Source organism: Eublepharis macularius, chromosome 1 (genome assembly GCF_028583425.1).
Source record: "Eublepharis macularius isolate TG4126 chromosome 1, MPM_Emac_v1.0, whole genome shotgun sequence".
In the NCBI taxonomy this organism is placed as follows: Eukaryota; Metazoa; Chordata; class Lepidosauria; order Squamata; family Eublepharidae; genus Eublepharis; species Eublepharis macularius.
In genome coordinates this window covers 24,517,230-24,539,793 of record NC_072790.1, presented here as the reverse complement: position 1 = coordinate 24,539,793, position 22,564 = coordinate 24,517,230, and the positions used below count along the sequence as shown (strand labels likewise).

At 44.6% G+C, this 22,564-nt stretch overlaps 2 protein-coding genes and 1 long non-coding RNA gene across 4 annotated transcripts in view; all 3 read right to left on the bottom strand.

Annotated features, from left to right (window-relative positions):
* Window positions 1–7,731: 7,731 nt before the first annotated feature.
* LOC129343655 (uncharacterized) lies at window positions 7,732–9,924 on the bottom strand. Of its 2 annotated transcripts, XM_054999996.1 has the most exons (5): window positions 9,623–9,924; window positions 9,205–9,279; window positions 8,974–9,057; window positions 8,664–8,729; window positions 7,732–8,585 (listed from the first exon to the last, which is right to left on the bottom strand). In XM_054999996.1, the coding sequence occupies exons 1-5, from the start codon at window positions 9,672–9,674 to the stop codon at window positions 8,083–8,085; spliced, it is 780 nt and encodes a 259-aa protein (XP_054855971.1). In that variant the 5' UTR covers window positions 9,675–9,924; the 3' UTR covers window positions 7,732–8,082. The 2 variants fall into 2 exon arrangements, with proteins under 2 accessions (XP_054855971.1, XP_054855980.1); XM_055000005.1 differs by lacking the exon at window positions 9,205–9,279.
* Window positions 9,925–11,086: 1,162 nt separating this feature from the next.
* LOC129343648 (uncharacterized) lies at window positions 11,087–12,317 on the bottom strand. The gene is made up of 2 exons (XR_008598311.1): window positions 12,047–12,317; window positions 11,087–11,688 (listed from the first exon to the last, which is right to left on the bottom strand). It is a non-coding gene; the product is annotated as an uncharacterized LOC129343648 (long non-coding RNA).
* A 1,623-nt stretch (window positions 12,318–13,940) lies between these two features.
* LOC129323895 (cytochrome P450 2K1-like) overlaps window positions 13,941–22,564 on the bottom strand; it is an 84,896-nt gene continuing 76,272 nt past the window's right edge. Inside the window, exons 8-11 of the mRNA XM_054970722.1 lie at window positions 20,414–20,522; window positions 16,038–16,222; window positions 14,643–14,784; window positions 13,941–14,263 (exon numbers count right to left, since the gene is read on the bottom strand). Coding sequence (XP_054826697.1) covers window positions 14,076–14,263; window positions 14,643–14,784; window positions 16,038–16,222; window positions 20,414–20,522 — 624 coding nt within the window. The 3' untranslated portion in view covers window positions 13,941–14,075. The remainder of the gene's footprint in view (window positions 14,264–14,642; window positions 14,785–16,037; window positions 16,223–20,413; window positions 20,523–22,564) is intronic.

Below are 22,564 nucleotides of genomic sequence, written 5' to 3'. Positions count from 1 at the left end.
AACCGATTTTATGTCGAGCACACACCAGCGCAACAGGGGGGCGTACCATGCCATTGCGAGGAAGCTGACTGATGCTGGTTATAGCCGAAATGCCAACCAGTGCAGGACCAAATTTAAAAGGCTGAAATGCGACTTCATGGCATCCCTTGAGGCATGCCAAGGCATCCCAAGCTGCAGCGGGCAGATCCCACACCATCACTCAATGATGCGTTTGTGGATAGCTGCTGGGAGACCACGCTGGGAGGATCGCCACCATGAAGGTAAATGAAGTAATGTGGGATGTTTATTTTGTGATGGCACACCTCTAAAAATGTTTTCACCATGCTTTAAGTGAGATGGGGGCCCCCTTGCACCATCATCAAACACCGGGTCTTCCCCCCCCCCATCCCAATCCCCTCACTAAGATGGAAATGTATGTTGGTACAAGGCACCAATTTCCTGAATGAGAGGAATGTTGGATGGAAGTTTTCAAGGAAAAAACCCAGAACAGGCATGCTGTGTTGGGATCAGCACATGGAACACAGGAACACGTGGCACTGAACGGCACTGGGACTGTGCCCTGTCCTTGAAGACTATCCAACCATGTTTAAAAGTTGTTTTGTTTCTGTTCTTTGGGAAAGGTTTATGGTTTATGTCGGCACATATTTTTAATGTGTTCTCTTAAAGATGACTTGGCTACTGTGCGGGAAGTAAAAACAGCATTCCACACACCTCAGCCCTTATCATTCCTCCACGGGTAATCCCCCCCCCTCCCTGCCCAAGATCCCAAACCGGCCTTCTAATCTAAACGGCATTCCCAATATCCCTACACATGATCCAGCATCGGTTGCCTAGGGTGATCAGCATTTCAACATTCCCTTGCCCCAGTGTTTGAATTAGTCAGAATTCCTTGTTCACAACATTCCATCAATACTGCTCTTACTGATGTTTTAATTCTCTTCATGTGTTTCTCCAGCAACATCATACAGACATGAGGGGGAAGAGGAGCCCATGGAGGAAACAGGCTCAGAGGTGACCGTGCCAATGGATGAAATGGCCTTGCAACCCAGTTCTGAGGCAGTGAAGCAAGAAGAGGGAAACAGCTCCGAGTTCAATGAAGAAGTCACACCTCAGCAAGCAGTGATTCCACCAGAACAGCTGACTGAGCATTCAGGTACACAAATGGAACTAACTACACCGTCATTCTGCCGCATGTTAAACACGTGCTCTGTAATGATAATGAACAAAATTAAATCAAGTTCTCCAAACCCCCTTTTCAGGTGACCCCTGTGAGGAATGCATTCAAGCGCGGTGTCCACTACACACTGTAAATGTGCCTTCTACATCTTTGGCAAAGGAACAGCCCCTTGAGATACTGGAGACTGTTCACAAGGCAGTGGGAACATGCCTCAGCTGCGGTAAGTAACCATCAATGACTTACTACGTTTGTGAACACAGAAGTGGCCACTCTGCGCTTACACCTTTTATTTCCACAGCAAAGAAAACCAACAGAAGGATGGACAGCCTGCAGGCCTTGGTGAAGAAGCTAGAAAACAATGTGAGGAATTGGAATGAGGAGAACAAGAAATTGAGGTCCGACATTGATAATGTGCTGTCAAGGTTTTTTTTTTTTGAAAAATTTTTTATTGGGTTAGAATCCATTATTTTTACATTACATTCAATTTTCCCCAAATTTTTCATTCCTAACCCCCTCCCTTTCCCCCCCTTTTGTTGACTTCCAACAGCTTTCCCACCCTTTGTCCCTTTTCCCTTACTTCTGTTAAATTCCTCTATCTAAAACAGATATACCTTCTCTATTATATTAAGCAGTACATCCTTAACTACTTTTCTTGTTATATACCCAAACTGTAAGTCTTTGTTTCCATCTTAGATAAACAATTTATCCCATTTTCCAGTTTTAAATATTTCTATATACCATAAAAATCTTACATTTAAATCAAACAATTTGACTTATTCTCTATATATTCCTCATTCTATCTTTTTATGGTAATTCTATATAGCACATCACATAATCAATCAATTTGACTCTTCTGTACATTCAGTTTGGTGCATATAAATCTTATCAAAGAAAGAAAATATTGTTAGCTATTCAGTCCTTATATTTAAACCTTATCATTAATTATTTTCTATCAATATTCTATCTATTAACCTATATATATCTATTTATATATCAATCTGTTAACTGCTTATTAATTCACATTTATCTCTTCCTCCCTCGGTAAAGTCACCCCCCTCTATTATACTTTTATTATACTTCAGTAGTTCTCAAACTGCCACAGTTTTCCTCCCACCTCCCATTTCTTCTCCAGATATTGTTTCAGCTTCTCCCAGTCTGTGTTAAACTGCACTGAGTCCAGATTTCTCAGTTTTCTAGTCATCTTATCCATTTCTGCCATGTACAGCAATTTGTAGATCCAATCTTCAATAGTTGGCACTTCTTGTACTTTCCATTTTTGCGCATACAAAAGTCTGGCTGCTGCTGTCATATAAAATATCAACGTCCTATGATGGGCTGGAATTCCCTCCATTCCCAAGTTTAGTAGCAGGAGTTCTGGGTTCTTATTTATTTGAAATTGTAAAATTTCACTCATTTCTCTTATTACTTCCCCCCAGTACTGCCTAGCTACCTCACACGACCACCACATGTGATAGAGGGAGCCCTCATGCTTCTTACATTTCCAACATTTATTAGAAGTATTCAAATTCCCTAGCGCAATCTTCTTTGGTGTCATGTACCAACGATAAATCATTTTGTAAATGTTCTCTTTAATATTAGTACATGTCGTTATCTTCATTGTAGTTTTCCACAAGTATTCCCATGCCTCCATTGTTATTTCTTTATTAAAGTTTATAGCCCATTTCACCATTTGTGTTTTAACTGTCTCATCCTCGGTATACCATTTCAACAGTACTTGGTATACCTTGGATATTCTTTTCTTATCTTCTTTAAGAAGAGTCTGCTCTAGTTCCGAATTCTCTATTCGTATACCTCCCTTTACAGAGTCCGAATTATATAAGTCTCTGATCTGTCTATACTGGAACCAATCGTAGTTAGGTGATAGTTCCTCTTGTGTCTTTATTCTAAGTTTGGATGCTTCAGTTTTAGTTATTTCTTTATACGTTAAACATTGTTGTTCATTATCAACAGCTCTCGGGTCTATCACCTCATATGGAACCACCCACAAAGGGGTTCCTTCTTGTAGATAAATTCTGTACTTCTTCCAGATTATGTATAGACTTCTCCGAACAAAGTGATGCAGGAACATCGAGTTGACCTTTACTTTGTCATGCCATAGATATGCGTGCCATCCAAATATTTTTTTGTATCCCTCTAGGGCTAGTAGTTTCTTATTCTTTAATATCATCCATTCTTTCAACCAAACTAGGCAGATTGCATCATGATAAAGTCTCAGATTGGGCAGTTGCATTCCGCCTCTTTCCTTTGCATCTTGTAGAACTTTCACTTTCACTCGAGGCTTCTTGCCTGCCCAGACAAAGTCTGATATTTTCCTCTGCCATTTTTCAAATTGTTTAGAGTCTCTGATGATTGGTATTGTCTGTAGCAAAAACATTACTCTTGGTAACACATTCATCTTAACTGCTGCAATCCTACCCAACCATGACAAATTCAATCTGTTCCATTTAATCAAGTCTCTCTCTATCTGAGTCCATAGTTTTTCATAATTGTTTTTGAACAAATCTATATTCTTTGCAGTTAATTCGACTCCCAAATATTTCACTTTGCTTGTTACTTCACAGTCCGTTGTTTCCATTAATAGTTGTTGTTTCTGCTTGGTCATGTTTTTGCATAGTATCTTTGACTTCTTTTTGTTAATATAAAAACCTGCCAAGTCTCCAAACTCCTTAATCTTATCTATCACTCTTGGCATGTTCTCCAGTGGGTCCTCTACAATTAACATTATGTCATCCGCAAATGCTCTGACCTTATATGAATAATCCTTTATTTTAATTCCACGAATTTCCTCATCTTGACGTATTTGTATCATCAGAATCTCCAACACTAAAATGAACAACAATGGAGACAACGGGCAACCTTGTCTTGTTCCTTTACTTATCGTCAATTTCTTAGTCAATTCGTCATTCACCACAATTGCTGCAGTCTGGTCTCTGTAGATTTCCTTAATTGCTCTGATGAATCTTTCTCCCAGTTGTAGCTTTTCCATAGTGGCAAACATAAAGTCCCAGTTTAAATTGTCAAACGCTTTTTCAGCATCTACAAAGAAGAAACCAACCTCTTTGTCACAACGCTTATCGTAGTATTCAATAGCATTGATCACTGTCCTTAAATTGTCTCTTATTTGTCTGTCTGGCAAAAAGCCTGCTTGTTCCTCCCCTATAACTTCCGAGAGCCACCCCTTCAATCTCTCCGCCAATATCTTCGCAAAGATTTTATAGTCATTGTTAAGTAGCGATATGGGTCTGTAATTTTTCACGTTAGTCAGGTCTTGGCCCTCTTTTGGGATCAATGATATGTTCGCTTCACTCCAAGTAGCTGGAATCCTTTGATCCCTTAAAATTCCATTTATCACCTCTTTTAGGAATGGTGCCAGTTCATTAGCCATTACCTTATAAAATTTAGCCGTAAGTCCATCTGGCCCTGGCGCCTTTCCTAGATTTGCAGATTGTATTGCCTTACTTATTTCCTCGTCAGTTACTTCACTGTTCAGCTTATTTCTCCAAGCTTCCGAGATTTCTGGAAGTTTGCTTTTCTCCAAATATGACGCTATTGATTCTTTATTCACTTCTTTCTTATTATACAACTTAGCGTAGAATTTATAAAAGGCTCTACTAATGGTAGTCTGCTCCAAATACGTTTTGTTATCTTCACAAATTTTATTTATTATTTTCTTTTCCCTTTTCTTCTTCAATTGCCATGCCAGGTACTTCCCAGGTTTATTAGCGCCCTCAAACGCTTTTTGATTCAGTCTTTTAAGATTCCATTCCAATTCTTTATTACTCATTGCTGTTAGCTGTTCTTGAAGTATTTTAATTTCCTGGTATATTTTCTTTTTCCCTGGTCTCTTTTTTAGCTGTGTTTCTTTGGCTTTTATTTTCTCCTCAATCTCTTGTCTTTTCTCCTCTTTCTTCTTTCTTGCTCTACCATTTAAATCCATTAGTATGCCCCTTACAACCGCCTTGTAAGCATCCCAAACTTTATTGGTTGGTACTTCTTTATTCACGTTGTATTGTATAAAAAACTTTGTCTCTCTTCTCAATATTTCCATATTCTCATTTTCCTGTAACAAGTCCTCATTTATTCTCCATGCTTTCCTTTTTCTCCTTTTTCCTAGTTTCCACATAATTGGATTATGATCTGAGCCTACCATCGGCATTATTTCCACCTCTTTAGTCCATAACGCTAAGTCTTTTGAGGCCCAGATCATATCAATTCTTGATAATGTAGAATGCCTTGCAGAATAAAAAGTAAACTGTCTGCTTTTAGGATATTCTCTCCTCCATACATCTTCAAGAGTCTCTTGTTGAATCAACTCAAAAAAAAGCTTTGGTAAAAGTCCTTTTTTCTTTTGTGCCGTTGTAGTTTTTTTATCTAGTTCCAAGTCTGTCACTCCATTGAAGTCTCCAGCAAGAATTATCTGGTCATATACAAAATCATCTAAATGCTTCCTCAAGTCCTCAAAGAAGCTTTCTTTTGCACCATTAGGTGCATAAAGTCCGACTACCAACACTTTCTTTAAATTCCAAATACATTCCACTGCTACAAATCTAGCTTCCGCATCTCTCATAACAAATTTTGGCTGTAGCTCCTCTTTTATGTACAGCACCACTCCTCTTTTTTTCTTGTTAGAGGCCGCTACAAATTCTTTGCCCAGTTTTCCAGATTTTAAATATTTTACATCCTGTTTTCTAATATGGGTCTCTTGCAAACACACAATGTCACATTTTTGTTTTAGTAGCCAGTGAAAAATGTTTTTCCTCTTATTCGGTGAGTTTAGTCCATTTACATTCCAAGATAATACTTTACACTCCATACTCATAGTCTTGTTGGTAAGTCTTTTTCATTGTCCTTAATAAATCGCTCCATCTCTCGCTCAGATCTGATGCGTTTTTTGGCCCCTCCAAACTCAAAGGACACTCCTTCCGGTAACTCCCATCTGTACCTGATTTTCATGTCCTTCAAAATCTGAATTAGCACTTTATATTTTTTCCGATCTAATAACACTGATCTGGGCAATTCCTTCATTATGATAATCGTCTTGCCATCAATCTCCAATGGATCTTGAAACTGTTTTGTCACAATCGTCTCTTTCATATTTCGTGTTGTAAACTGCACAATCACATCTCTTGGTAATTTCCTCTGGGTTGCAATTCTCGAGTTCACACGGTATGCCACATCTAGGATAGCCACAATTTCCTCCTCCTCCTTCCCCAGGTATTCAGCCAACACCTCAGTCATCTGTTCTTGCGCTGACTTTCCATCCACTTCTGGCAAACCACGAAAACGTAGCTGCTTCTCCATATGTTTAGTTTCTGCAACTGACATTCTCCCCTTCACCAATCTCATCTCTGTTTGTTGCGTGTCTATTAAGTTCTCCATCGCGTCTTCTACTGTTTTAACTCTCTGCTGCGTTCCTTGTAATTCACTTCGTATCGTTTCCATACATTTTTCACTTCTGACAGCTCTGACTTTACTGTCTGTGTAACCTCTTTAACCTCTTTAATCAGCTCCAATTTCGTGTCCTTAAGCTCTTTAATCATATCTAAAAGTTTTTTGTCCAGGTTTTTATCCAGGTTTTCTATTGCCGATTGCCACTCTTTTTTCGACATCGTGGGGCTTGCTTTGGCTCGCTCCCACGACTCTGCTCTCTTCCTTAACTCCGTGGCGTAAAATTAAACGTTTTTCTTTTTCAAATGTCCCAATCTTCTTACCAAAATTAAACTTTAAAGTGTCCAAAATGTCGGGCGTCTTTTCTCTATGGTTTCTCTATGATTTTATAATCCAAAATGGCCTACTTCCTTTTCCGCTGAAGCCGCGATCCTTCCCTTTTCAAAAATGGCGATTCCCTACTTCCTGCCCTCCAGCAAGGGCCGCTTCTCTCCAGCCGCTCTATTGTTATTACGCACTTCCTGTCTACCGTCTTCCCACAGCAGGTCTCGCGATGGTGTCTTTTTCTCACAGCTCCAAAGCCACAGGTATTCAAAACAATAGTCCGATTTCTTTAATAACTTCTTTAAACTTAGTCTCTTTTCAAATACAACTCCTGCCGAGTCTTCCCCTCCTTTTCACTAGTCTGTTGCAGTTTAAAAATCTACTTTTTTTCCTCTCTGTTTTTGTCAATCTGTCCCGTATCGAAAGATAGCGATCTTTACCTTCTCTTCACTTTTCTCGGGTTGTAATCGCTGTTTCGATTTTAAGTTCTCCTCTCAGCTTCTTCCCCCAATCGAAGCTTGGGTATGTAGGTCTTATGCCAGCCGAATTGGCCCCAAAACTGCCGCAGAGATTGTAGCCGACCCGTCGCAAGGTGGGCCTCAAGGATCGGGAGGAGACTCGTTGTGTAGAGCCCCCCCTCGTCCGAGATCTAGCTCACCCTAGGGTCTTGAGCGTTCTTTGCCTGCTCCCCGCCTGAGAGCAGTCGGCCGCGGGCTATTTTCACCCCTCCGGCCGGTTAAAACGGCAGTCCGGTCAGCTCCGCGAATGGAGCTGCGTTAGACCTCCATGAATCCCAAACCGGAAGTCCAATGTGCTGTCAAGGTTTAAGGAGATGTAGAAAAGATTTATTTAACATGCATGTTAGTTAAGTGTCCATATGATGCCTCACATGTAATCTTTCAAGTTTTGAAAAGAATAAAAAACAAATTTAAAACTGTGAAGTTTCTCCCGTGGGTCAACATTTCAAACAACCGTGGTCAAAAAATAGATCTGGCAAACCGCACCTGGTTTGCGGTGCGTAACAAAATCCAATTTTTTTTAATGGCCATTGTCAACCCCTCGCCAACATCGAAAAACACAATTACAGCTGTGACAAACATAATTTCAACAGCAATGATACATGTGATATGCAGACTCTAACCCAAATGCTGCACCGGAAAAACATGTGGGGCTCAGAGGGATGGATCATATCTTTCTCTCTTTTTAATGATCCGAGCCCTTTTTCTTAGTGGTGCCTTATCATGATCGTTATCGCGTGTTTTGCTGTTGGCATTTTGTGAAGTTTCTGCAACCGGGCCTGCTCTTTGCTCCCTGACAAAGAGTTCAGTCAAGGAGCTGAGGGCACCAACAGCCCTATTAAGCCCCTCCATATTTTGTGACTGTGCCTCAATAAAAGCCCTACGATCCTCTCTTGCCTCCCTGATAATGTCCTCGTGCCATCTTGTCTCTGATTCCATGGCTGCATGCCAATGGCTGGTTGCCTCCAGAATTTCTCCACGTTCCTTTCTGTTGTTCTGTTCCTCCCTCTGTGCCTGAGATAGCATTCTCTCTGCAACGTTGGTGAGGACAGAGACGCGCCTGGTTCTGGTGCGCGCCTTTTCTAAGCGCGTAGCTGGAGACAGTTGTGCCGTGGGGACCTGCGGTTGTTCCACTGCTGGTGGATTGTTCAGATCTCCTGTTGGAAAGGACAGTGGTTATGCAAGTAGTAGTTACAAAGGAGTTTGCGGAGGTCACAATTTCAGCTCTTTCCTACCTTGCGGATCCTCTGCGCCCTGTCCTGTCACCTCCGGGAACTCCTCTACCTGAGTTAAATCTGGATCTTGGAAATAAAAGATTTGGTTGTAAAATGAATGAGTTGATCTTCTTCATTCATGCTCACAGAAGTCTTCTTGACATCAGCAGAACGATGTTTACACCAATATTTGCCATGGTAGCCCAACCCCCACAAACATAAATATTTTGAGTCTATAGCCATGTTCCTCATGGAGCGGAGCATACCAGGGCTCATTGGGAGGGCAGCATTGATTGTTGACCACAAGCACCCCACTCTATCTATATCTTACCATCTGTGGCATTTTCATCCTCTGGATCGGTCATGGCCATGGGGGGTGCTTCTCCGATTGATGTTTCTTGTTCCGTGGAAGAACCTGCAGTAATTGAAAACAAGTGATAGGCTGGTAAACAGTTTATGTACCATGGTTCTCCAGGGGGGGGGAAAGGGAGGTGACGTTACAGACCATTGTCAGGTTTGGATTAATGCTTGGTGGAAGATAACCCAACCACCTTTGGGATACCTTGCACATTGCTGATCAAGGTGAAGTCCCCCTCTCCTTTCACAGAGCCCTTCTCCGCTGAAACCTGCGCCAGCCCTAGTAAAAAACAACGTTTCCCGCCACTAGTTTGCCTTGAGAAGCGGATTTCCACAATATTGGTTATACGTCCCCATAGGCAGAATAAAAAACACATCCTTGGAAGCATTCCACGCACAAAAGTTAAATCAGGGAAATGCCCCCCCCCACTTGCGCCTCATCCCTCTCCTGCAGTGATAACCCAAACACAATCAATCCGTTGAGCATATCCCCGAAATCCTAAGCAGAAGGAAAAATGCCCCTGAGACTCCGGGAAAGTTCTGCCCAGGCGGGGCACACTGGAGGGCACAGCGAACCCACCCCAACCAAGGACCAGTCATGTCGGTCAAAACTGCATGCTCACCTGAATCATTGGGAGTGGAAGCGGGGACCGCCTGAAGATGTAGAGTGACCATTGGATGTGTGAATAGTTCCTCTGATCCCTCCCATGGAGCGGGAACGCCATGGTTCGACAGATCTTCCCCCAAGGGGTCGGCATTGCTCACCGACTGCAGGTTAAGACTTCTTGCCACCCTTTGTGGCCGTATGCTTGCATCCCCTCTGAAAATTCTTGCAAGCTGTGCATAGAAAGGGCATGTTGCAGGGGCATTTCCCGATCTTCCATTGTGTGCTGCGACCCTCTTGTACTCCTGTCTCAAAGCTTTTGTTTTTGTCTGGCATTCGAGTGCGGTTCTTGCATGGCCTCTCGCCACCATCTGCTCTGAGATGCGCTCGAAAACATCAATGTTCCTATGACAGAGCAATAGTGCCTCTTGCACCTTCTCCTCACCCCAAAATTCAATGAGGTCCAATGTCTCCTTCTCCCTCCAGGAGACCCCTCTCCCGCTGGATGGTTTTAGTGCAGCCATTTCCTTGAGCAACCGTTGAGCAGTGCGCAGAAGTGGCACAGATCGCAGGAGTTGAATTTCCCGCCCAGCAAATAATGGCACCCCATTGGTCCACAAAAATCACGTGATCCCAGAAGGGGTGAGTTTGAACCTCGTTTGAGGGCACCACCCACTGCCCCAACCCCATTCCCATCCCGAAAAAAGGAGTCAAAATATGTAGATCACACAAGTGGAGATGTCCCAATGCACCTTTGCATCCACAGAACGCAGAAACGTTATGGCCAATTTTATTTTTCATTACTGGAAAATGTCGATGGTGGTTCCTGATTGAATTGTCAAAATGCAGAGAGTTTTGGGTGGAGAGGGGTTGTCACTGAGGAATGAAACGTTTGGTTCATCATGACCACAATCGCTCACCGCTAGGCAAACTTTTTTTTTAAGGGGGGGGGGTTTGGAAATGTGAGGCGCATAACACGAAGTTATCAGGATGCAAAAGACGGGGAGAGAAGAATAGAGATGGCACCAATGGAGATGTACCGCTGAAACGTTAGTTAGCGGGGGGGAAATGGCAGACGAAGCATTTGGGGAGCCGGAGACGCAGACCAATCAGCTTCCGACGACAAGAATTAGCGGGGGGAGAGAGAAGCAAAAAAGGGACAAAAGTGTTCACACTGGGATTTATCGGATCAGCATTGAGTTGGCAGCGGATTATGGGAAAATTCGTGGTATGTCCGCAGTGAGAAAAATCGGGGATAACCCGGACTGACAGCGGCTCCGCGTCCCATGGATGCCTTGCTAATGTGAAAACTCTGAAAACATGGGATGCAAACCAGGGACAGATACGCTGCTAAGTGTGAGTGTGAAATAACTCAATATCGCTTCTTCTATTTCTGAATTTTCCATTCTTATTCCTCCTTTTAAACAGTCCGAATTGTAGAGATCTCTGATCTGTCTATATTGAAACCATCCATAACAAGGAGACAACTCATCTTCTGACTTTATTTTTAACCTTGAATCTTGTATTTGTGTTATCTCCTTGTAAGTTAAACATTGTTGCTCATTATCGACAGTTCTCGGATCTATTACTTCATATGGTACCACCCATGAAGGAATTCCATCTTCCATTTAAACCTTATATTTTTTCCAGATTGTGAAGAGGCTTCTTCAAATATAGTGATGCAAAAACAGAATCTGCCTTTACTTTATCGTACCACAGGTACGCATGCCATCCAAATATTTTTTTGTATCCTTCCAAGGCCAGCAATTTGCGGTTTTTCAACGTTATCCAGTCCTTTAGCCATGTCAGACAAATTGCTTCATAATATAGTCTTATATTGGGCAGCTGCAAACCACCTCTTTCCTTTGCATCCTGCAGCACTTTCATTTTCACACGTGGTTTCTTGCCTGCCCAGACAAAGTCTGATATTTTCCTTTGCCACTTGTCAAATTGTTTGGAATCTCGGATAATTGGAATTGTTTGCAACAAAAACATCACACGTGGTAAGACATTCATTTCCATTTTCTGGGGTTCCTGACAGCAGCATATAACTTATTCTCTGTTCTGTATTTGTTAATTTCTTTCCTGTGAATTAGCAGAAGGATTCAGTAAATCTATTTTCTTTCAACACTCGTGTGATTATTGTCTTCAAATCCAAAAGACCCTCTGTGGGAAAGACAGAGGCTTTCCCAAATAGCTGTCATGGAACAGCCGAGGCTCGCTGACAGCTCTGATTCCTCAGAGGGAGAGCAGCTGGATTTCAGGCCTGTCAGCCACCAGCCAGCCGCAGCTGAACTCTCAGACGGGGAATCCCAGCCTGGAGGCCATGAAGCTTCCCCTCCCCACCCAGAGCTGTCAGTTCAGACTCAGCCAGCTTCCTGATCCCCTCCAGGATCCCCAGACCCAGGAGAACAACGTCAGCACTGACACCGAGGAGACTTACCGGTCCGATGTAGATCAGCACGCCTCAGAGCTCTGAGCTGATCGGCCTTTCCAGAGGGAGGAGGGACCTCATTAGAGAAAGCAGCTGTTGCAAGCTGACATAAAACTCAAAGCATAAGAGCGTGAGGGAGGGCCCCTTCAGTGCGGCTTCAACGAGTTCTCTGAATTACTGTCTTGTTGCCTGCGCTGGCTTATCAGATTGTTTCTCTGACTACTGACCTTGGCCTGCCTTTGACAATGCTTTTGAATTACGGACTCTGTTTATTCAGCCAACCAAACCACTCCCTGAGTAATAATACACTCAAAATCCTGTTCAACGCAAGTGTTATTTCAGTTATTCAGTATCAGTTTGTGCATACCATTTCTACCATATATCACACCCTTATCAAATATCCATATAACCAGTGGTGCAACCTCTCATAATCCTAACGAAAGCATTCACAAACAGTAATATATCACTGATCACAATTCAGTTGAACATTTCAAGTGCTAGAGTCAAGAAATTCATCTAGTCAGAAAAACGCAAAAAGCACTATTTTGCACTAACTTGGGCAAAAGAGCGGGTTCTCCTGTATAGCCAAAGGAGAAGGGTCCAATCAAAGTCCAAAGGTTAGTATTGCTGTAGAGAAAGGCCTTCAAAATGCTTTACTTGCTCCTAGATTATAAGACCAAAGGACCACTGTGTTGAAGAAACTTCATTCTCAGAAGAACTTTCATCTGTGGAAACAACTGACTTTCTCATATGGTTTCTTTATAATCTAGGAGCACGTAAGCACTTTGAAGGAGTTTCTCTACAGCCATACTAACCTTTGGATTTTAATTGGGCCCTTCTCCTTTGACTATACAGGGGAACCTGCTCTTTTGCACAAGTTCTGAACTGTTTGAGTTTTTTGGACTATTCTGACTAGTTATGAATTTCTTGACTCTCTCACTTTAAATGTTCAACTGAATTGTGATGAGTGTGATATATTACTGTTTATGAATGCTTTAATTAGGATTACAAGAGGTTGCACCACTGACTATATGGATATTTGATAAGGGTGTGATATATGGTAGAAACGGTATGAACAAACTGATATTGAATATCTCAAATAACACTTGCATTGAACAGGATTTTGAGTGGATTATTACTCAAGGGAGTCATTTGGTTGGCTGTTGGTTTCCTTCAGCCCCCCGAGAGCCTCTCTGATATTTCGGCTTTTGTTATCTGTCAGCAGTACTCTGCAGACACCAGCCCCTGCCTGAAGCAGAACAAATATCTTTCATCAAAGGAAGGCTTGATACATGCCAGAGCAGAAAGGCACAAGTTAGTGGCTGGGATTCAATGGGAGCCAATGATTTTTGCCCACAAAGAATGTCTTTCTTATCTCCCAACACACCCGAAGTTGTGCTTTGTGGGCAAAAATCCTTCTGCCCACAGAAACACCCTATTGGATCCAAGCCAGTATGTATAATTCTCTACATTTCTTTCTCAATGAAAGATTGTTTCACACATAAGGCAGCTGGGTTTGCTTATTCATTCAATGAACTGTGGGCTTTACTTTATAAATACTTCTCAGACTTAAAGCAACATAATTGCTCAAAATAACTTCTTAAGTTAGTGGAATAGGTAAGCAAATCCTGTGGCCTTACATATTTCTGAGTCCAGTCTGATGTCCAGAACATAGCATTAATGAAACATACTTGTTTTCTCCAGATAGCCACTACTAACGGATGGATCTCACTTGGAAGTCAGTATCACTGTAGCCCTACTGGTTTGTTTTTGTGATTCAAAGACATCTGACATGGGTGAACATAAGCAATCACAAGACACAAAAACATTACTGTTTTTCTCTATACATCAAAATGACTCATGAAGTGGGGCCGTTTTGAATAAAATTGAACTAGTTTGTTGGGGTTTCACAGACAGGTGTATGAAGCACAAAGGTTTGTGAAAAAGCACAATTTGAATCCTCTGAAATGTCCTTGGCAGGCAAGAATGTGCAGGAAAGGAGGGTGTTGTGCACACGAGAGATAAGCTTGGCTGGATGCTAAGCACGTGGCAAAGCACAGAAATGGTAGGGTATGGGAGGCGCAGTAATCCCGACTGCAGGGGTCAGGTCCAGGTCTTCTTTAGACGTCCCAGGGGCTGGCTGGAAAACGAATCTCTGCAGCAGACTTGCAAAGAACAGGAACAGCTCCATTTTGGCAAGGGTCTCACCAGCACAGATTCGCCGACCTGTAACAGTGCAGATGTGGCAAGGAAGCCCTGTTTATTTAACTTCATTATTATATCATTTGATACGATGCCCCATAATAATTTACCTTAAAGCACCAAACAGCAACTATGAAAGCAGTCTAAAGTTCATAGTGCCTGACAAAGAGCGCCTTGAGTCTAAAAAGCTCACACCCTGAAAATCTAGTTGGTCTCTAAGGTGCTTCTGGACCCAAATGTTGCTAAAGTACATAACACAAAAATTAAGAGAACTGAGGAATAATGCTCATCTTGAGAGAACAAGTGGGAAATGACCATCTAGGATGTCATTCTTCCAAGTGAATGGACTTGGGATACCTGATCTATTAATTATCCCTACAGTGATAAGTATAAAAGGAGTTACCTGCAGAGAAAGGCATGAAGGCATCTCTCTTTACAAACTTTCCTTCAGAATCAAGGAAGTGCTCAGGGTAGAATTTAAGTGGTTTTTCCCACTGAGATTCATCATAAAGCACGGAGTACAGTAATGGAACAATACGAGTTCCCTGCAAAGTCAAAGTGATGTATTATCCAACAAAATTAGGATGGCTGATCAAGGACATAGCTATAGACAAGCATTCAATAAAAGTTTTAGTAAATGCCATCTCACATAGTGGATTAGCAAATTTCATTGCACGAGGAATTGAAGACAGAAATTATCTTTAATGGAGAATGGAAAATTTAAAGTTCCTGAAGAGAAACAGAACATGATTCAGTCCATATCAGTTGTGTTTAATCCCCCATTATTTCCATTAGACATTTAAACTAGCACTTAGAGTCTCATTACAAATTAAAACAGAACTCAAGTTCTACCTTATCTTTGTAACTGTGTGTCTGCTCCACCCTGTCTCCTGTATTTAAAATACCTAGCGTCCGACAGCTCTGACCACGGGTTTTCACAGGTACAACAGAGCCCCTGATCTTAGCCAAAACACTTAGAGGTGAAGTGCACTGCTCTGGCTGCAATAAGGGCTTGCCCTTGCCACCACCCTGGGAAGATGGTGAGGTCTGCTGGGCCTTGGCACAGAAGGGAAGCAATGAGAAGGGAGGGAAGAGGTAAAGAGGGTCTCTGGTGGAAGGGATGGCATTTGGGCTGATCATTACTTCACATCAAGCTGCTGAAGTATAAGGATACTGTTGCCATGACGACAGACGACTACTCTCATTTTCCTGATTTGCTATGCAATTGTCCTGGAAGTACCATGCTATCAAAGTCAGTGGAAGACTCTGACTGCGGGCTGTTGCAGCACATTACCCCGGTCACGGCCAAGGATAGGCAGCTGCTCTCCACTGTGATCAAAGCCCTGGAGATACAGAATGATGGCCTCATCTGTTGGACCTGTCATGGAGGTGGAAGGAGAGAGGGCCTGCTGTCCTCTTTGCGATTGCACCAGCCCTAGGGTTGACAGGTTTGTTGGGCTCCAAACTGGAGGATGGAAAATGTCTTGGGGTGTGCACTTGGGGAGGGGGGTGTACTCACCGACTTAGACCATTTCTATGGAAAATACCCCAAAGCAGGGGCCTTCCCTTCATTATTGTCATTTCTGGCACAACAATGAAGGGTCTGGAGTGCGCGGGATGGGCCAGCTCTTAGATATCTCCCATTTTAAATAATGAGCATAAGAATGGCTTAACTCTGGCTCTGGCTCTGAAGTTCCTCAGCGTCTCCAAAATATGCTCTTCGTAAAGCATGGTATGCAACAAATGAACAGATGTAAAGAGAGTTAAGAATATAACATAGTTGAGTAAGACTGATCACCTTTGGAATGAAATAGCCTTTTAGAGTGACATCCTCGGTGGTGGCACGTGGCACGTTCATAGGGACAATATTTGCAAACCTCTGAACTTCAAGGATTACTGCATCTGTATAAGGCAGTTTTGATCGGTGTTCAATTCGAGGCTGAGCAGACCCGACCACCTTTGCAATCTCTTCTTGGACCTTATCTGAAAAAAGAAAACAACTAAAATAAACTTCAGCCACTAAAGTTGGACGAAAGCTCCTTGGACTGGAAGAAGTCTTCAAATTTAAGCCAAAAAAAAAGTAGGGTATAAGTATTTTAATAAACAAATACTTAAACTTTGCACAGAGGAGTGGTAGAATTCAAAGAGAAACTACCCAGTTATGGCGATCGTAAAGTCCATTCATCTTATCCTCTAGAAATGGGTCTCATGCTATGCAACTAGTTTTTCAAAACAGACATCAGCAGTGAAACAACAAAAGAAAGTTAATGCTCCTAATGACTGGAAATGAAATGTCCAATAGCATTTGGGGAGCTTCTGGGGAGTAGAGAGAGATAGAGAACAATTTGGAGGCTGTTAGGAAGTTTTAAATTTGGGGCACTGAGGTGTAAAGACTTTAGGGAATAGAAATAGATCCAGAGGAGTTAGCCGTGTTAGTCTGTAGTAGCAAAGGGCATCTGACGAAAAGAACTGTGATTCTCGAAAGCTTATGCTACAATAAAATTGGTTAGTCTTATAGGTGCTACTGGACTCTTTGATTCTGGGAATAGAAATTTCACTCTGGGAATCTGATGCTAGGTTTTAAGGTTACAGCAACCTGGAATAAGGCATAAATTACTAAAATGCTTTGATGTACTTACTTCATTTATCAAGTGGAGTCTCAAAGTGGTTTACATCTTCTTCCCTTCTCCCATTTTATCCTCTCAACATCCCTGTGAGGTAGGTAAGGTGGAAAGTGTGTATCTGGCCCAAGGACACTCAGAAAGCTCCCATGACCAGGGCTATATTAACCCATGGCTGGGCTCAAAGGCTTTCGGGTATTTTTGGGCCCCCTCCAGCATTTCACCCCACTACAGCTGACAGCCTGGCCCTCTAACGGTAGATACTAGACTGCAGTACGTAGCCCTATATCCATTTTGAGGGTCTCCTGAACAATTTTATTCACAATTTTTAAAATATTTTATTGCGCAAGTAGAAAAGCACATTTTGGGGGTATAATTGTTCAATACAGTAAAATTTTGAAGTGAATAAAATTTTTATTATTTGTTAAAATATATATAATTCACAAATAATTGTTTTAATATAAAAGACAATTTGTTTCACTTCAATAAGTGACAATTTGTTTCACTTCAGATCTGGGAAACTAAATTGTAATGAGTCTTTCCCAGCAAAGAGTTCGTGTGTTTTGTTTCATTTCCTAAGTTGCAGCACCAGCAGCAGGCAGCAGCAGACAGGCAAACTGAACAGAAAGCAGGGTTGTTCTGATGCCACCACCTCCCCCCCTTCCATTATCCAGCTTGTTTCTCGCCATGTGCACCTGCTGACATTTGCTTTCTTCAGGATCCGTTATTGTTGATTCAGTTTCGTTTTCCCGGCCATGTCGGACGCTCCTCTCCGCAGGTCCGGGGGGAACTGTCTGAGCAGCCTGACCGGGCGGTTGACCCGCGAGGGTTAACCCCCAGGACTCCCAGTGAGGGAGCCTGGATCCGAGGCGCCATGGGAAGAACCCCCTGGAAGTAATGCAGGGGGTAAATTGCCCGCTTGCTCCAACGGAGGCCGGCAGACTTGCGCAGCACTTCGCGTGCTGCCGGGCCATGGAAAATGGCAATAAGCAGATTTAAGGTGAAGACTTGTAAGTAAGCGAATCCCTTCTGATTTTTAAGCGTATGCGAAGGATCGGTGGGAATTGAAGCTAAAAAGGCGCAGACTTCTTCCCCTGCACCGAGTTTCGGAACTTAGTTGGCGCCCCCCCCTAAGATGGCGATGAGAAAGCAGAGCCCAGCAATGAGTAAATCGGTGATGGCGACGTTACAGGGGAAGGGGGAAACTTTGGAAAAGATGGTGAGACGAGCAGTTTTCGATGCTGTGCAGCCCTTTGTAACGAAACTGAATGAAATGGGGCAAAAGGTTGATTCAGTGGAGAGCGAGGTGAAAGCCATTAAAGAAACAGCGACCGGAGCAGAGCAGTCTGCGCACGAGAACGCAGTACTCATGAAAGCAACAAGTAAGGAAGTGAAGCTTTTGGAGAATCAAATAATAGGATTACAAGTGGACCGTGCCCAAACGGTATTGCGTCTTCAAAATGTAAAAGAAGAGCAAAGTGAAAATTTAAAAGATTTGGTGTCTGGACTTTTGGCGCAATTCGCAAAGGCAACTAAACAAGAGTTAAAAAGCGATATTTTGGAAGTCCGGCGGACATCTTCAAAGTATGCAATGAAGCGGCAGCTGCCTCGCGAGATTATTATTGACTTTTCATCTAAGAAGACTCGGGACACCATCTTAGACAATTCATATAATGTGGACTTGGATTATTTGGGCAATAAGGTTAAAATATTGAAGGATGTTCCATTTTTGGCTCATAAAAGAAGATTCAAGTATAAAGGACTTGCGGCTTTCTTGAGGAAATGTGATATAAAATATAAATGGCTGTTTCCAGAAGGCGTCTGGTTCAGATATAAAGATCAAACTTACAAGATCACATCGGACGCACAGCTGACAGACTTTTTGTTCAACCATCAGGAGTTTCAGCAAGAAGAAAGTTTGAAGTCTGAAGGGGAAAGTGGGGGGGAGGAGAGAACGAGCGCAGCTGTTGCAGCTGCGCAGAGAGAATTGAGACCGAGACGCAAGGGGGGGGGAGAAGTCCTGATCCTGAATATAATCTGTATTGTATAAGACCTACCAATCTGATAGCATATTAGAAAGTTAACTTTTAAGAAAAATTGCAGCATGAAGGGAATACAAGACAAGTAGTGTAGTGTTTGCTGTTTGTATGTTGATTTTCCCTTTTCCCAGTCCTCCCTTCCCTTTTTTCCCCCTCCCCTTTATACTTTTGTAGTCTTCTGTAGTTTTTTTATGTTAGATATTAAAAAATAATAAAAAAAACTTTAAAAAAAAAGGATCCGTTATTGTTGTTGTGTGTGTAATATAACTGAGAAAAAACTGGCTGATTTGAGCTAGAAGATGAAAGGAGCTGAGAGCTGGATCCTTCCAGGTGATGAACACTGGCCATGTGGAAGTTGGAGATCTGAACTGTGAAAGGCGTAATTACTTCTCAATAAGCAGAACTTTCTGAGACAGAGAAGCTGCCTAAACATGAGCTCTAATTCACGCATGTACAACAGGAGGGGTAGCGGAATTGCATTTTTATCCAGTTCCTTTGTTTTCATCCTTCCTTTCCTTGGTGCTGTACTTCATAAATCTTTTTAAAAATTCCTAAAGGCTGGCAGCTGTTCTCTGTACCACGTAGACTCCCACTGCTCAGTGATACCTAAAACAGGGCTGGCCTGTTGGCAATTTGCTGATCCCCCAGTGGTGCATAATCAACTTTATTATAGCACTAGCAACAAAGCCCATTGTGGGGAAAAATACAACGGGGTCTAGAAAGGGGAGGGTGAACAGGTAGGCATTCCCTGCTCCTTTGTCACTGATCCCAGCTGCATGAAGGCAGCGGGGGGACGGGGGACGGGACATGGCCACCTCCTCTGCACCTTATCCCGGCCGAGTGAAGGGGGGTGGGCATTGCCCCCTGCTCTTTGCCTGATCCTGCCCAGGTGAATGGGGAGCGAGCATTGCCACCTGCTCCACGCTTCATCCTGGCCACATGAAGGGGGGATGGGCAATGTCATCTGCTACATGCCTGATCCTGGCTGGGTGAAGTGGGGGTGGGCTTTGCCACCTGCTCTACTCCTGATGCCAGCTGGGTAAAGAAGGGACGGGCATTGCCATCTGCTCCGTGTCTGATTCTGGCAGGTTGAACGGGGTGGGAGCATTGCCTCCTGATCCATGCTTGATCCAGACTAGGTGAAGGGGGGCAAGCACTGCCTCATGCTCCGCTCCTGATCTCGGCCGGGTGAAGGAGGCGGGCATTGTCACCTTTCCCTCGCCTGATCCCGGCAGGTGAAGGGGAGTGGGCATTGCCAACTGCCCCATTCCTGATCCCTGCCAGGTGAAGTTGTGGGTCTGCATTACCTCCTGCTCTGCATCTGATCTTGGCTGGGTGAAAGGGGATAGGCACTGCCTCATGCTCCACTCCTGATTCCAACTGTGTGAAGGGGGCGGGCACTGTCACCTGCTCCTCGCCTGATTCTGGCTGGGGGACAGGGGTGAGCATTGCCACCTGTTCCACTTCTGATCCTGGCTAGGGGAAGTGGGAAGGCATTGCCACCACCTCCACACCTGATTCCAGCTTGGTGAAAGTGGAGGTAGGCATTGACATCTGCTTTGTCCTGATGCCACTTCGATGAAGGTGGGGTGTGGTCGTTATCACCTGCTCCACTCTTGATCTCTGCTGGGAGAAGGGGGGAGTGGGCATTTTCACTTGCTTTGCTCCTGATCCAAGCTGGGTGAAGAGGGGATGGGCATTTTCATCTGCTTCTGTCCTGATCCCAGCTGGGTGATGGCAGTGGGTAGGCGTTGCACCTACTCCACTCCTGATTCCAGCTGTGTGAAGGTGGAGGGCGGTAATTGCCCCCTGCTCCATGCCTGATCCCAGCTAGGTAAAGGGCTGGCAGGCATTGCCACCCGCTTTGCTCTTCATCCCAGCTGGTAGAAGGAGCTTGAGGAACTTCAGGGTTAACTCCTCCACTCCAGATCCCAGCTGGCTGAAGGCAGGGGTTGGGTACTGCTACCTTCTTCACTCCTGATCCCAGCTGGGTGAAGGTGGAGGGCAGGCATCATCACCTGCTCTTTTCTTGATCACAGCTGGGCGAAGGCAGGGGCAGGCATTGCCACCTGCTTCACCCCTGATCCCAGCTAGGTGAAAGTGGGAGTTGGGAATTGCCATCTTATTTGCTCCTGATCCCAGCTGGGTGAAGGGCAGGGAGGCAGGCATTGCCACCTGCTCTGCTCCTGATCCCAGCTGCTTGAAAACAGGGGACAGGCATTGCCACCTGCTTCACTCCTGATCCCAGCTGGGTGAACATGGAGGGCTGGCATTGCTACCTGTTCCTCTCCTGATCCCAGCTGGGTGAATGCAGGGGGCAGGCATCGCCTCCTCTTTGCCCCTGATCCCAGCTGGGTGAAGACAGAGAGCAGGTATTGCCACCTGATCTGCTCCTGATCCCAGCCAGATGAAGGTGGGAGGCGGGTATTGCCACCTGCTGCGCTCTGGATCCCAGCTGGGTGAAGGCAGGGGCGGGCATTGTCACCTGCTCCACGCCTGATCCCGACCTGGGCTTTCTGCCATGGCGTGCTCTCTGGAGATCCGGCTGCCTAATTTGGGCTTCCCTCCACAGCAGTGCCCTCTGGTGGCGCACCAGGTTAGGAAGTGAGTTGTCTTGAATATGCTTAGCATTTTATATAGTAGGATAAGCTTTTGAGAATCGGTGGGCTCAGACTTACCTGGGCCCGGGGTTGCTGCCGTCGCTCGGGAGGGCGGCGCGCGGTGGCTGCCGGGCTGCGGGGCTCGTCGGGCTGCCCCGGCGAGCCCCGGCCAATCGATTCAAACCTCGGCCGCCCAATCAGGGCGGCCGGGGGGTTGGCCCGAAGGGAGGGGCCGGGCAACGGACGGCAGGCCCGCAGTCTTCCCTCTGGTCCGGCCCCTCCCTATTTAGCCCCGCGGCCGCATCGGCTCCTCTCCAGTCGCCGGCGGAGTCCGATCACCCACCCACCTCTCCCATTAGGTTGAGTTCATTTATTCTCTCGTCACAACGATGTAGGCGGTGGGCATCGGGGCAGATCTCGTTCGGGGGGCCAGGGCCTGCGCGCCCAGGCCCTCTAAGGGGATTCCCATAAGGGATCTTGGGGGTGAGCTAGGGAAGGGCCTGCCCAGCTCGGGGGCGGCCAGGAGAGCTCACTCCCAGGTGGCAGGGGAGGCCACTCAGGGGTGCACACCCAAGTGACTCCCCCCATATGCCACTCCTTGGGTCCCCCCCTCAGCATGGCTGAGGGGGGTGGGTTCCGGCTGGCAGGCGGGCCAGCCGATGCGCTTTGGGATCTGCCCCTCATGCTGCGCCAATGCTCCTATTGTTATGTTAATAAAGTTGTGGCCTGTTTTACCCCAACTCTGGTGTGGTCTTGGTCATTCTGCGCGCCGCCCTCCTCACTCTCAGCATAGGCGGCAACCATTGCTCTCTTCGTCAGATTGCATCTGCTACTGTGCTACTGGACTCTTCACTATTTTGCAACTACAGACTAATATGGTTAACTCCTCTGTATCTCTGTAAATTGTGTTCCATGATGTTGCTTCCAGAAAAACTTGGAAATGACATAGGGTAGCTCTTAGATTCTCTAGAAACTTGATTCCTAGAGCAACCATAGCCTGTGACAGCATCATTTCCTTCAATCCATCAGTGTAAAACATGATGAAATTTACAGGCACATTGAGAA

Bases quoted from the DNA above. Each gene is read 5' to 3' on its own strand.
- LOC129343655 (XM_054999996.1), bottom strand. From the start codon at position 9,674: ATGGTCACTCTACATCTTCAGGCGGTCCCCGCTTCCACTCCCAATGAT. The intron at 9,280-9,622 runs GTGAGCATGCAG...GTTTTTTACTAG, and splicing joins TTCCACTCCCAATGATTCAG to GGCTGGCGCAGGTTTCAGCG. The intron at 8,730-8,973 runs GTAAGATATAGA...TTTATTTCCAAG, and splicing joins GGATGAAAATGCCACAGATG to ATCCAGATTTAACTCAGGTA.